Genomic DNA, 15,161 nt, shown 5'->3' with positions numbered 1-15,161 from the left:
TGACCGTAAGGCCTTGTTTTATGAAACTTGCCGCATTTTCTGCAGTCACGTGTTGTTTAATAAGTATTTCTTTTGCTTTTGTGAATATCGGCCATGCAAAAGTAACACGGTGGATAGGTGGACGAGGTGGTGCAGCATTGTCGGAAAGTTGGCACGAGGGCCACACACGCTCTGCGCTTTCACACTGCACGTGTGCGCAGTGCGTGTTCCTTTTCCTCTTCGCTCTCTTTCCTGTGCTCCTAAGTATATAATAATAATGATACGCAAGTAGCTTAACGTTTGCTGTTAAATGAGTGCATTCAGTTCTGTTAACAACTCCTCCTTATTTCTTTTTTTCTTTTGATGACATTTGTAGTACAAAACTCCTGCAGACGATCAGTATTGCCAGGAATGGAGGCGATGCAGTGGCAAAAAAAAAAGTGGTGAGAAATGTTGAGGCTTTGACTGTTGCCCAATTCATCCATAATTTGTTTAGCGCAAAACAACGGACACAAGAAAGACGACCAGGACAAGGCGCTACTCTCAGCTGGCATCAGAATCTAGGGGAACATGCGCAGTGAGCACCATGTGCAGGTACCACCAACATCCGATCACAAGAGCGCACCCATCGCATGGGTGCGCTCTTGTGATTGGATGCTAGTGGTTCCTGCACATGGTGCTCCCTGCGCATGTTCCCCTAGATTCTGCTGTCCATAAAGGAGTGAGGCAATAAAATGATGCCAGTTGAGAGTAGCGCCTTGTCCTGGTCGTCTTTCTTGTGTCCGTTGTTTTGCGCTAAACAAAGTAATTATGGATTCGCACCAACTAGCCCGCCAGTGCATTGTGCTGAACCCAATTCATCCACACAAGCACTTGCTCCTTACTTGTTTACCCACCTTGTAAGTGAAATGTGTATGCTTAAACTGCTCTGAAATGTTAATTTGCTGCTGCAAAGTCAAGTTTTAATTCAAGAAAGGTGCTTTAATGTATGTGAATGCTGCCAGCATTTATATAATTGAGATACTAATTGAAAGCATCACTTTGTGTAAATGTAGCAAAAAGACCTTAAAAGGGTTCACGCACCATTCCTAGATCTGTGTGGGTAAAGTGCGGATGCCTAGGTGTGGACACTCTTATGGTGGGCAGACTTGTTTGATTCAAGGTACCTTCAGGGCCAATAAGCATCAGAGAGGGTAGTGGGTTACAAATCATCAGGAAAAGTTAGAAGCAACAAAAAGCAAGAAAAATTTAATCCTATAATGATAGTCGGTATATCTAAGCCAAGGCATTTTCAAAAAGGTGATGCTTCCCTAATGTATTTATTTGTGTAAGAAGGCAATTATGCTGTTAAAATGACCGTGGTAAGCATGATTAAAAATAGTCAATTTTACACAAAATTCCTTTGTCTTTTTATTCATAGTACAAGTGAAATAAACATAACGCGGAGGCAATATAAACTGACTGCAGAGGTGAGGAGAATGGAACATTGCGTTGAAAATGCTGAAACCAAACCATGGGATGCAAGGGAGGATTTGGGTTGATTTCATGGCAGTTGTCCCCACAGTTCTATCATTCGAATGAACAGTTATTTTCAAACATTTATGGCCCGGCCACTTCTAGCCATTTTCACTATTATCAGTCACTCAGTCAATCTTTAGTTCATTTCTGCTCCTATCAGCAATCATGGCTTGGATTTTAAGCTGAGGCAGCGTACCCTAGTGTAAAACAAATAGCATTCTTAAATATATTGGAAGTTGACTTGAAGATTATGCAGGAGCTTAATATTGAATTACTTCGCAATAAATCATGAAAAAGATGAACACCCACAAACTGAATAATGTGTCTTGTCCCTCACCAATGTTTGTGAAGGACCTAGTTCTGTCTAGAGAAGGACCTAATGCTTGTGATGCAAATTTGTGAGAATTTTTTCTACCATTTTTAACACTTGGCTGACGATAACTGCAGCTTGGAAGGATGCCGAGTAAGCCTACCACCCTTGCAGTGCAGTGTGACGAAGTCGTCAAACACAATAACGCAAGACAAGCTTGCTGCGTGTTTTTGTGTTCACGTGACTTTGTCCCAGTCTTGCTGCACTCTACTAAGCAAGTAATGGGAGCCAACTCGGCTAAATCTCAAGTGTTGGTTCTGGCGCCGTTCGCACTGCTGTCCCAGAGTTGCAGAGCATCGGGGGTTTGGGGACATTTGGGCGACCGTTCAGGTGAGCCTTGGTATGATCCTAATTAATAGAATAATTGTGCCTGTGTTTACCATGTCTTTTTGCTTAAACTTGTTCTGTTCCTCTCACCCTGTCATCCAACATCAATGCGCAGGCCTCTCCCGTCGGTCACTCCTGTGCTGCACCAGCTGACGCCAATCTTGCGGCACCTGTGAATGGCCTCATTTCATCGCATTGTGTAGTCGTCTTCGACTCTGCTTCCCGCCCACTTCTTGTTTCTGTGGCTCTAATGGCTAGCGTAGGGCAACTCTGTGTTGTGTCTGTGAAAGCCAGCTGCAGCTAAAAGGTGCCCACCAGGAAGACTGTCAAGGATGGGCGTGCACTTGCAGTTGGTCTACTCAAAGGAAACATGGCAAACCATATAGGCCGGCTGCACCTGTTACCATATTGAAAAGAATATAAGGTGACCAACACCATCATTGTCATTCAGGTGTTATTCAGGGGCGATATCGTAGCTGAGAAAAAAAATTACATTTACTGAATAAATAAACTGTTCCATTTTCTTATTGATTTGGGGGTAAAGGATTCGAAGAAAGTGTTTGTCCTGCATTTTATACCATTATATTCAAATGATGTGTGCTTATTTTCTTTTTATTTTCTTGTTTTTTGGGTAGGTGGACATGATGTGTGTGAATACACAAAGCTTGTTTACTCTGAAAGTGTGAAAATGTGTTTTATTAGATCTTATGTTGGAAGAAAGCTGCAAGGTTGTTTAAACAGTACAAGCCTAGTCAAGCCTTCGTGGCTTTTTTTGTTTGCCTCCAGCATGTGTATTTGTTCTTTTTGTATTTATGCTGAAAAAACAACATGGTGATGATGCCTGTGCTGCCCTCTTGTGGTAGGTGGTCGAGGCGCCGCATACCAAAAGGGCACGGTTGAGTTTATGATGACAAGATCCTGTAGTAGGCGTAATCTGCTGCAGTTCAGTTGTAGAAAAAGTAGCTGTGATCTAAAAATAGTGTTGTTGGTCACTGTTCCAAGTTTGCTCGTGTGCCGAGTCTCCCACAAAAAGTGTGTGCTCAGTAACAAAAATTGTGTAGCATTCCTCCCCCTTTGTGTCCGTAGAAGTTTCATGAATTTTAAATGTTCACAGGCTGGCAGGTACGCCGTATCAAGTGCGTAAAGATTGAAAGAGTGTTTGTATAATTGGGAAGATGGAAACATTGCTGCACCTGCTGGGTGGACAAGGTGCGCTGTGCGGCAGAGTGCTGGCATGTGGCCATCCCGTGTGTTGCGCCTGTCCATGTGAATACGTTTGCCGTCAAACGTGCCAACATAACTCGTTCACCATTTCGGTGTTTTACAGGTGCTGTCCTCATTGATTTCACGAAGCCGTGGCAGGTGGAAGCACAGATGAAGATGTGCTTCAACTATGGACTTGCGAATGTGGTGTTGTGTTTACGACAGGCGCACATCGTTCTTTGTTTTTGTGGACTCCTCCAAGACGAACCGTGTCATATTTCGTGCCCACCAGTAGTTGCTGGCTTTGAAATGCAAGTGTCTCGGGTGGGGAACTAAGCGAGCATTCACCTCCTCCTACCAGTTGTTTCGGTAATTTTATTGCCCAGATGTCTGTCGTTACTACGAACGAGAGTTGTGCTTTCTTCTTGGGACAAGGCTCTGTCAAAGCAAGACATCACCTCTATTGCAAATGGGAGTCATGCGCTGGATCGGTCACTATCGGGGAAGTCGCCTTTGGGGGATTGGTAAAGCCAGCGCGCATCACTTGAAGGAAACGGTGTGCTGCACGGTATGGTTGGCAAAAGTGACCGATTGATAATGTGGCTCGTGTTTGCCAGTTGGATCTTCCCAAAATGTGTGCATGCTGTTTTGATCGAGCTAGCTTCGTTGTCTGTGGATGCAATAATTGCTGGTTGGCAGTAATTTATTCCGATGGTTCAATATTGCGGAGTTGCTGCTTAAGTCGTCAGAGTTTCGATTCTTGATGCTACCGTGTTTTGTGTTGAAATTTTTTAATTCTCTAGTTTTCATACTTGCTCCCAATTCGGGGAGCTTTTATCTGTTTATGAAAGTGATGATAATCAGCTGCTGAAAACAAGGCATTCTTGTATGCACTTGTACTTATGCAGAGCTCACGTGTAGTGCGCTGCCCGCATTATCTGCCGTGTAGCGGTGCATGTAGGGCTGCAGTAAGAGCAAATTGTGACATGGTGTTTTCGATTGTCTCTGTTGCATAATCAGATGGCCAACCTCAAAATTAAGTAGTGCAGGATAAGGTGCTGCGAGTGCTACGGTGACTCGGTCGTGCTTGCCCTCGATGCACGTAGGGGCCGCGGAGGATGTGCCACCGGACGACTTCCCGTGGCCAAAGGTGTCGGTGAGCCTGCAGAGCGCGGCCGACTCGGAGGAGCCCTTCGCCGGAGAGCCTCCTTGCGCTGTGCCACGTGCGGGCGAGCCCGTCTGCCCGGTCTGCTACCGTGAATTCAAGATGCGCTGCCACATGGTTGTCCACCTGCGCAGTGTGCACAACGTGAACCCGACCACCGTCCTGCACATGCCTCACCGCCGGAGTCAGCAGGTATGTGTGCTCTGCTTCCTGCGTGCAGTCGATCCCGGACAACTCCAAGGGCGTCGCAGAGTAGACAGTACGAATGATAAGACATTCCTATCGGAAGCTTACCCTGAAAGCTTCGCACAACCCGGACTGTTTCCTAAAATTGTGAAAAGCGGGAATTTACCGATTTGCTTCTTCGAGCCCGTGTTGATCGCGCAAAAGTTTATTTACTTTTTTGCACACTGATGTCGCAAGTTACTCACAACGTGGAGTTGCCTTTGACACGGTAACTGCAACGTTAACGGCAAAAGCCCGCATTGCCAAGACACGAAACCACAGTGTGCCTTGCGTGCACTTCGGAAATACCTGTTTTGCTTTCTTATTTGGGACAAGGTAGAAATGGATGCAGCAAATCAGCCTGTATGAATGTGCGTTCCGCTGGTGCTCTGCGATGTGCCGTTAAATGGCCAATCGGCAGGATGGCAACGACATTCCGTAACCGGTCGTTCTCATTTCTCGGCCATTCTAAGTCTACCAATTCCTTTTTGCATGCCACTCGGGGCCCTGATGCCTCTCAATCCCTCCGACCGCTGCATTGGTGATTGCCGACACGTGCGATTAGTTTTGGAAGTGACCTTCGGCTTGCAGAACAATTATCCATTCCCACTCGCATGTGACTGTGCAAGCATGAGTGAAACTGTGTTCGGTGCAGGCATGCAAATTGCACAGTGATGAGTCTTGCGTGCCACAACAGTCTTTCCGTGAAGGACTGATCCGCACTGGTTTTGTTAAAACCCAAGTACGATCTGAAGACACACCTGGCGGCCACACATCTCTGGTTTGGCATCGCATGCTCAGAGGAGCTCAGTGATAACATTGAATGTGGTCCACTCATTCCTGTGAAATGCACATCGGACTGGGAGGTCGTTTGCGCTCTTGAAGCGTAGTGGTGTGCTGCTCTGGCCGATTGTAAACCGTTTGCACGGGCCACGTGCACTGTAAATGAAACTGAGGCACGCCCTTTTCATTTTTCTTCAATGGCATGTCAGTGCTGCCTTTCAGATTAAATGTCTCGTTTGATAACATCTGCCAGACGGGATCGCATCCCCGTTAGGAGAAGCACACTTGCAGGGCAACGGTACTGGATTCATTACATCTACTGTGGTGGTGATGCAGGCATAGTGCAGTGCTGTGGGGTGCTTGGGATTTCGAAGGCGATTGTACAGCTGTTTGATACAGACAGCAATTCGGTTTGTCGGGGATCGACTGTATCTGTAACTTTGTGGTGGCATCCGGTCTGTCCGTCCCGTGACAATGAAATGAGCCTCCACCGGGCCAAGCGTTGTAGTGGCAGCGAAGACGCGAAACAGAAGCCTCTTCATTGGGTAGGCCTTTGGCCAGAAAGGCAAGCAACTCTCAGTTAAGTCGCAATGATAGTGGTCGTCACTTGTCGAATCTTATTTAATGGGTCCACCTGCTATTCAAACATTGCAGAGTGATTGCATTCATTCGAGAAGCAGTGGCATACTCTTTGGGATGTGGGCTCAGTCTTCTTAGACAGGCAATAGAACTGGCAACAGCCAATCACGGAACATAAGCTAACTCTGCCTTGCACCTTGATGGCAGAGATACTTGTGCGAACACTGGCATTTAGTAAAAGGACAACATGGGGCAGTATTCCTGGCCAAAACATGTTGCATTGTTTCCAGCAAGGTAGAAATGTTGAATTAAAGTTGCATTCTAAAACTGGTACAGCGCAACATAGAAAGAAAGAAACGGGCCAAGCCTGCCAGATTAAGAAACAGAGCGCTGTTCCTTCATCTGGCCGGCTTGGCCTGTTTCTTCCTTTCTGTGTTGCGCTGTACCAGTTTTAGAATGCAATACCAACTCGCCCAGTCCTAAACCCTAATCAATTAAACTTGAGTGCTAAAAGAAATTTCATCACCTCTGACTGCTTCGTTGAAAACGGTGATGTTGAAGCATAAGTGTACTACCATTGCACTGATATGGCTCGGAGTGTCTAGCGACCTGGAAAACCTGGAATGGCCGGAGAAATTCTAAGCATCTGGGAAAGCAATGGAATTCAGAAGGAGTTTTTCATTTTAGGGAGTAAAGTTGTGGAACATGACTGCATAAGCTACCCAGGGTGCAAATTCATGTCGGTTGGTTTCCTGCAAAGTTCTTAGGCTCCTTGAAGCACTGCAAGTCAGCTTTCCTACACAATACCAGTTTCGATCACTGCAATGGAGTAATTGATAAATAAGTTTTTATTTATTTATTACATACTGCCAATCCCAATGGGGAGGGCAAAACAAAACAAGAAAGAAAAACAACTGGAAATAAAGTGTCAGTACGCAGTTACAGATTTTATAGAATATTATTTGGGGTTGAGGGAGCAAAAATCATATAGTAAAAACATTACGGACAGGCATACAGCACATAAGGATCACATTCAAGAATTGCGCTGGTACAAAAGAAAAGTAGACAAGATTTTAACTGTGGGTGGTACGTAAGTGATTTTCAAGTAATGTTCAGAATTTACTCAAATCGTTACTAGTTATACATTTGGGTAATCTATTCCATTCTCTAATTGCCTGTGGAAAAAAGAATATCTGAAACAGCTTGTGTTGAAACGGTATTCTTGTAATGTTAGTAGATTTTTGTGGCGTGATAGTCTAATTTCGCATTTAGATATAAATCTTGAGCTGTCGATCTCAAGCTGCTTATCAAGGAGTAGGAACAGCGTGTGAATTTAGCATGATTACTTAATGTAACAGTCCGGATCTTTCAGTTAATTCTGAGGGTGAATCGAACAGACCGCATTTGTTGCAGAGAAACCTAATAGCTTTTCGTTGTACACCTTCCAACTTGTTAGTTAAGTTGTTTGTGGCCGGGAACCAAACTATGTTTGCATATTCTAGTATAGGTCGAATAAAGGTGCTGTAGGCTAAGAGTTTTGCTTTAGGTGGTGCAGATCAGAGTCTCCTTTTAATCTAAAGCGGACGATGCAACATAGTTCACGTGTGCCTCTCATCTAAAGTCACTTGAAGTCACTAATCCAAGGTACTTGTGTTGCTTGGCTGTAGTTGTGTGTCACCAGTTGTAAAAAATCTTATGTATTTTATTGTCCTGTTATTCTTTTATTGTATTTTATGTATTTTATTGACCTGTTAACAGATTTTCTTACATTAAAATAATCTGCCATTCCGCACACTATGCTGATACTGCTATTAAGCCATTGTTGAGGACGCTATGATTGCAAGGAGAGTTAATTTCTTTATAAATGATGCAATCATCAGCGAAAAGCTTTATGTTCTGATGGATGAGTGTAGGTCGTTAATAAATATGGGCGCCGGGACACTGCCCTGCGGTTCTCCTGATGTAACTTCTGTTACTTCGGATTTCTGCTGATTTATTTTTACAAACTGTGTCCGGTTGGTTAAGTACACACTTATGCAGTCTGTAATTGGTCCTTAACCCATTGTCACATGTAATCTTTTTATTAGTCTTTGATGTGATACCCGGTCAAATGCTTTAGAAAAGTCAAGTGAGATAAGGTCGACCTGCTTTTGTTCGTCGTTGGCCAAAGAGATATCGTGTATTAATTCAATTAATCGTGTAACTGTGGAAAGACCTTTACGAAACCCGTGTTGAGATAGTGACAAAATGGCGTTCCTTTTCAAAGCAAGTAGTGATATGTTTAGGAATAATGTGCTCTAGTAATTTGGATATTGTTGCTTGTTAGTGATATTGGGTGATGGTTGCCAACATCAGCTTCACTGCTCGACTTGTGAATTGGTGTCACATGTGCCATCTTCCTCCACTCACAGGGCAAGGTACGTGGAGTTAATGACATGTTAGAGACTATATGCAGATATTTGGCTAACCATTTCGCGTAGCGGGTGAGAAACTCATTCGGTAGGTTATCTGGCCCTGGTTGCTTTTTGATGTTTATTTTTAGCAAAAGGTTAAAAATACCTGCTTCGTCTATGTGAAGAGGTTCTATGTAGTTGGCACTACGAATCACAACATGCGGTGGGATATCGTCTGTACTGAAAACTGAGTTAAAGTAACTGTTAAATAAGTTAGCTCTGTCTCTGCTTTCTCTGCGGAACGTTGTATTGTCTTTGAAATTTTTAGGATTTAAGTGGTTCCAAAATTTTTGTGGTGCATCACTTAGAAAATTAGGTAATGTGAAATAAATTTTTAGCGGCAGTTTTTTTAAACCTTATTGAACTGATAGCTTCCGCAAGATCACTTTTAGTTATAAGGTTCGGTGTTCGTTTAGAAGGTTTTCTGAGGCACTTTACTTTGCGTTTTGCATGAATAATGTCGCGATTTATCCATTGATTGAATGTTGTTGTTTTCTTGGTTTTGGTTGGTATGTAGTAAGAAATGGAATGTGCTACAACTTCTTTAAATTTCTGCCACAACGATTCGATGTCAGCATCTGGATGATAAGCATGCTGCCCAAACGGACTAAATTCATGTGATGGCTATGCTAATGCTGTCAGCATTCTTGAAGTCGAGGAAAGTTAACACTGATTTGGAGGGCTTTATACGGTCATGCACAGGAACTAACCACAATACTATCTTGTGGTCTCATATACCGTCTATTAACTCAACGTTGGCTTTTTTCAGATGGAAAATGGTCACTAACAAACACCAGGTCAAGTACATTTAAGGAATGCCCTGCACACAGGTGGGCGGCTTAATAATTTGTGAGAGGTTAAATATTAGCGTAGTATCAAAAATTATGTCGGAAGAGGGTGACTGATGTTGCACCGTTAGCCAGTGGATATCAGGGAGGTTAAAATCGCCAACCAGTGTACCGTATTTACTCACATAATTATCACACTCGCGTGATGATCGCACCCCGGAATTTCGTTGTCAAAATTTGATTTTTTTAATTTCTCCTGTGATGATCGCACCCCGAACTTGCCGCAGCGATATGTCGTGTGCTAAGTCTAGCTAATAATTATAGCGCTTACCATCTGTCGAATGCTACGCGAACGACTCTTGAAGACAAACCAAGCAGTTTGCACGCACCAAACAATCTTAAGCAGATGCCCCATTTCATCCCTTTCATCACTTTCCGTACTTCCATGAAAAAAAAAAAAGAAAGCTACAACCAAGTTTGCCTTTATTATGTGTAGGCTTTATAATGGTGGTAAACAACAACAACAAAAAAGGCGCCTTTCGATCCTTATCGTCTGCACTCGTGGGCAGGCAACAAATTGCAAGCGGCAACGATAGCAGCTACGTTTACACTGATACTTTAGAAGTGTACCCTATTCATATGCCGACGGTTGTAATGGAGCTAAGATATTCGCGCACCCTTAGCAGAAACGTGCCGTATTAGGATAGCAGGGAAGACAAATGCCGCAGTTTCCGCAGCATGCTGGCCATGTGTTTCTATGTCACTGGCAGCTAAGCGCGCCCGCCCATCTGTGTCTGTCCCCTCAACTTGCCAATATTAATGATATTATTCATTACTGATACGGAAGAAACTGTTTCAATGCACGTAACGTACTCACAAGAAGAAAAACATAGCGTTCGGCGCGTTCGGCTTGCTTCGCCTGCCGCCATTTTTGTTTTGGTGTCCCGCACTACATAAAGCGGCAGCCGCCTATTGTTGACCTGTTGTCATCCCGCAGCAAACCGGCATGAAAAAAATTCTTTTTCTTTTGTGGGAAATATTACCCGCGTAATGATCGCAATGAATTTGCGTCAATGTTTATGGCAACAAAATGTGATCCATTATGCAAGTAAATATGGTAATCCTACTTGTGTAGGTAAGCGTACAAGGAATGCATAACATTGATGTTTGATGAGGGACTCAGATAAACGCAGCCAACAACAACTGGACAGGAAGTGAAATGCATTTTACACAAATAGCTTCCACCCCTTCAACGTTGGGAAGTGAGAGCAGCATCTTTTCTTATTGGAATGGCTACGCCTCCCCTACGTGTAGTTCTGTCTTTGCATAATTAGGCGGAATTATCTCTGAAGTCCCTGACGTCACTTGACAGCCATGTTTCGGTGAGCACGACAAAATCAGGTTCAGTGCTGTGAAAAATGATTCTAGCCAGGTTATCTATTGAAGAATGCTGCGAGCATTAATGTTGCCGAACTTTACTTGATGCACGTCTGAGCGTTGCGTGGATGTAACACACACATTTGTGATTCTTTGTTTTTTTGTTGTGGGTTGCGGTTAATAGGCTGAATGCAGTTTACATCCTCATCTCATCCGTATAAATCTTTGTTAACCTTTAACTTGTCAAATGCAAGGGTTACCTTTTTGCCAGTCTCTTTCTTTGCCTTAGCCGCTTGGCATAGTTTCTGATGTCGTAAACACGGGATGAAAAATCTTGCCCCAGGACGAACTTTGTTCCATTTAATTTTTAGCGATGTCTGAATATTTGAGCCCTGTCTCGGAGATCCAGAAGCTTTAGTATTATAGGCTGACTTTTATTGGCAGCAGATCTGCCCAGTCTATGGATTTGTTCGATTGCTACTGTTCTAATTCGAGCACTTTTTTATTATGTTATCATTAATCGTATCTGAAAGGTCCCTGTCGTTTTCCTTCCCCTGGGATTCCATACTTTATTTGATTGGACCTTCGTGAGCGGTTGTCAAGGTTGTCTAGTCTTTCTTCCTCAGCTGAAACGGTTAGCTGTAATTTCTTTACAATGTTCACGCACGAAGGAACCTTCTCGTCAAAGGCTGCTACTTTTTCCAGTTTTGATTCGATGGCAGTGAGCCGGTCGTTTTTAATTTCCTTTACATACATCATCAGCAATTCGTTGCATCTGTTTATAGAGAAGGGTTAGGTCTCTTCCAGGTCCGGGGTTAGATTCCACATCCCCACAAAGTAACGGCAACTTCTCGAGGTGAAAAGCCATTTCAGACAGCATTTCGCATAGCAGCCTTGGGCACGGCAGCACAACTAAGCAAAGGTGTTTTGCGCGAATACATTTGCTGTAGCGATTGCTCACCGGAACGATGAAAACAAACAGATTAGACGTCACGCTAGCAATGCTGCCGTGCCTTATGGTCCCTGGAAGGTTGCGTCCTTGCTTTGTGCTCGAGCGGAATGCCTGCAGCGCCGTCGCTAGACCGCCGAAGCCAACTGCTGTCGATGAAGGGGGCATAATCCGGACGTCCTTTATCTCGAGCTGCGTCTGCACAGTTGTCACGTTGGAAGGCAAGAGGGGAGTCGACTGAATGGCGTCGGTCGTAGCTTGCCAGCCTACACATCGCGCTCTGTAGGCAGCAGCAGAGAGGTAGTGAGGACCTGAACAACGAAAGCAAACGGATTAGATGCCATGCTAGCAGTGCTGCTGTGCCCTGTCGTTATGTTCAGCACTGGCTTCTTGGTGAACACAAGCTCAGGCCTGTATGCACTTGTACGACAACTTGACCTTCTACTGCAAAGCACATACCCAAGGCTTGCAGCCCGGGAACCATATTGTATGCAAGGATATTAGTAGTGCAGTTTAGCAGAGTAGTCTGTTGGGCGATTTGGTAGTCGCAGTGTCGTGATCATCATCGGCCTGTCCACTGCAGGACGAATGCCTCTTCCATCATTCTCCAGTTATCCCTGTCTTGCGCTAGCTGACTTCCAACTTGCAGCTGCACATTTCCTAATTTCGTGACCCTACCTAATTTTCTGCTGCCCTCGACTGTGCTTCCCTTTCCATTGCACTCATTTCGTAACCCTGATGGTCCAGTAGTTATCTGCCCTACGCATTACACGTCTTACCCAGCGCCATTTCTTTCTCTTAATGTCAACTAGAATCCCTGTTTGCTCTATGATCCACACTGTACTTTTCCTGTCTCTTAACGTTACGCCTAGCATTTTTTGTTCCATTGTTCTTTGCATGCTCCTTAACTTGGCCTCGAGCTTTTTTGTAAGCCTCCCCAAGTTTCTGCCCCATATGTGAGCAGCGGTAGAATTACGCAATTATTGTACACTTCTCTTTTCAACAACTGCAGTGGTAAGCTTCCCTTCAGGATTTGGTAATGCCTGCTGCATGCCCTCCAACCTATCTTTATTCTTATGCATATTTCCTTCTCGGGACCAGGGTCCCCTGTGAGACTTGGGTACACGTACTCCTCCAGACTCGGAAGCTGCCTGGCGATCATGAATTCTTGTTCCTTAGCCAGGCTGTTGCATTATCCGGTTGAACCCACTTATAACGATACCGGTTTTAACAATGTGGCGGTTACAACAATGAAAAGCTGCTGCACCGTCAACTTTTGTACGTTTTCTACGGGGAAATAGTCGGGTTACTACAATGTCCCCATGCCGCATTATCGGTTATAATGATAGTCTGGCTGCTGGGTGTCCGTGCCGAATGGTAATGGAATGCGAAATCCTTGAAAAGAAAAAGTGAAATGCGAGCCGCTGCGCAAGTGCCCGCCGCCCCAGCTGCCCCTGCGCGCTTTTCTCCATGAGAGATGCGCACCAGCCTTGTGTGCATTTCTCTCGCCGCCCTTCCACCCCTCTGAAACACAAATGCGCTGCGCCAACTGCGCTGACAGCTCTGCCGGCGCTGCTCCCAGATTACTCGCTGGGCCCTGACAGTTGGTTCGTCATTTGATGGCCCTCATTCTGCGCAATTTTACTAACGAATTAAGTCACTTGTCTTTGTTCGTTGCGTCAGTCATTCCTGGCCACGTTGTTTCTCAGCTTCGTTTGCCTCGCCACTGAAACGAAAGAGGACCAATCTGCCCACTGATCATCGGCGATGCACGATGTTGCTGGGGAAAAGAAAGCGCACTGCTGTAGATTTGGAAACGAAGTACTTCGAATTAGGCAACCGTCGCGAATGTGCTTGCATTGGATAACAACTGCTACGGCCACGACGGCAGCGCTGACGCAGTAGGGCAGGCTGCCTCAACATTGTCCTCGCGGGAGGTCCTGTAGCGGATTCAGTCCTCACGGGCTTGCTTTCGTGAGGGACCTTCCGCTTCACTACGTGGAGAAGCTTGGATGCCTTGGAGAAGGATGTCGGCAAGCTTTGCGTACAGCAAGCAAGACTGACAGACATTCGGATTGTTCATGCAAGCCAATGGCAAGTATGTGGCGAGATGCTGGTGGTGATCATGTCCCAGAGGTTCTTGTGGATTTCTCAAGCTGAGAGGTTGCCACGGCAGCCTTCCTGCATTTTGTAAACGGCGCCTTTTGGGGCCATGAATGGGATGCCTCGGCGGAGCTCGTGTGTCACTTGCCATGTGTGACCCCTCCGTGCTGTTGTTATAGCAGTGCTATTCTTGAACACTGATGGCCGCAGCTTGTTAAGAACACGTGATCGGAGCGGGCAGGAAGCAGAGTTAAACAGTTACACGAATCAGCACAATCGGAAGCCAGATAGAGGAGGGGGGGGGGGGGGGGAGAACTGGCCTCCCTGCCATTGTAGTTTTCTCGGAACAGCTGCACCATCTCCCATTTTGATTTTTTTTTCATGCAACCCCATTATTACAATTATCCGTTATAACAATGGACTTTTCCTGGCACTTGAATATTGTGAATGACTTGAATAGTGAGTTCGACTGTATTTGTCTTCAGCATATTAATCTTCAACCCTACTCTTACCCTTTCTCGGTTAAGGTCTTCAATCATCTTTTGCGATTCATCCCTAGTGTTGCTCAACAGGATAATGTCATCTGTAAACCGAAGAGGTTCGCCGGTGATCCTCACTCCTCAGCCATCCCAGTTCAGCCTGTACGGTACCGTCCACCTATAATGATATACAGTGGAGTCTTGATTACGATCTTCATGTGAACCGGAAAATAAGACATATCATCCAAAAATTGTATTATTCAAAGCAAACTCCAAAAAGTGAACATGGGATCACTTTTTGGACGAAAGAGACATTCCCTTTGGTCATATCTCTGGGCCTCGCTACAGCAGTGCCTCTCTTGGGACTGGTACCTGGTGAACGACTCTGTCCACAGTGTAAAGTCGGGTGTTTCCAAATGCGGGTGCAGTTAGACGCAGCCAATAAGAGCTTAGCAGATTGTCAAACAATATGCGAGTCAATATGCAATTTGAAGGGAATGCATCCACCTCAACAAACTGTGCTGCACCACGAGGTGGGACTGGAAGGACCTCGAGCAGAAAACGGAAGCGCCATTAGGAAGAAGCAGCTGTCGCAGGGGGCACCTTGCCCAACAATGATGATGGCAGGGGTGCTCAAGTGCAAGGCCTATGAAATGGCACCGCACTTGCGGAAGACTATGAAAAGCTTCTTGAAGACGTGAGAGATTGATTCGTACGATTAAGTAAACGGTTGAATAAAATTTCTCTCCTGCATTGGCGCCTCGTTCATGGTCCCGAAAAAAAGTTGCGAAGTACTTTGGTGCATCGAAAAGTCAAGTTCACATTGCTATGAAAATTAGGCAACAGGGAGGAATTTTGGGCTC

At 45.0% G+C, this 15,161-nt stretch overlaps 1 protein-coding gene across 1 annotated transcript in view; it reads left to right on the top strand.

The window, feature by feature from the left end:
* Positions 1–15,161, top strand: part of LOC126529690 (uncharacterized) — a 69,431-nt gene that overhangs the window by 14,827 nt on the left and 39,443 nt on the right. Inside the window, exon 2 of the mRNA XM_072284299.1 lies at positions 4,504–4,754. Within this exon, the coding sequence (XP_072140400.1) occupies positions 4,665–4,754 (90 nt within the window). The 5' untranslated portion in view covers positions 4,504–4,664. The remainder of the gene's footprint in view (positions 1–4,503; positions 4,755–15,161) is intronic.

Source organism: Dermacentor andersoni, chromosome 9 (assembly GCF_023375885.2).
Source record: "Dermacentor andersoni chromosome 9, qqDerAnde1_hic_scaffold, whole genome shotgun sequence".
NCBI lineage: Eukaryota > Metazoa > Arthropoda > Arachnida > Ixodida > Ixodidae > Dermacentor > Dermacentor andersoni.
This window is presented reverse-complemented; position numbering and strand designations above follow the sequence as displayed.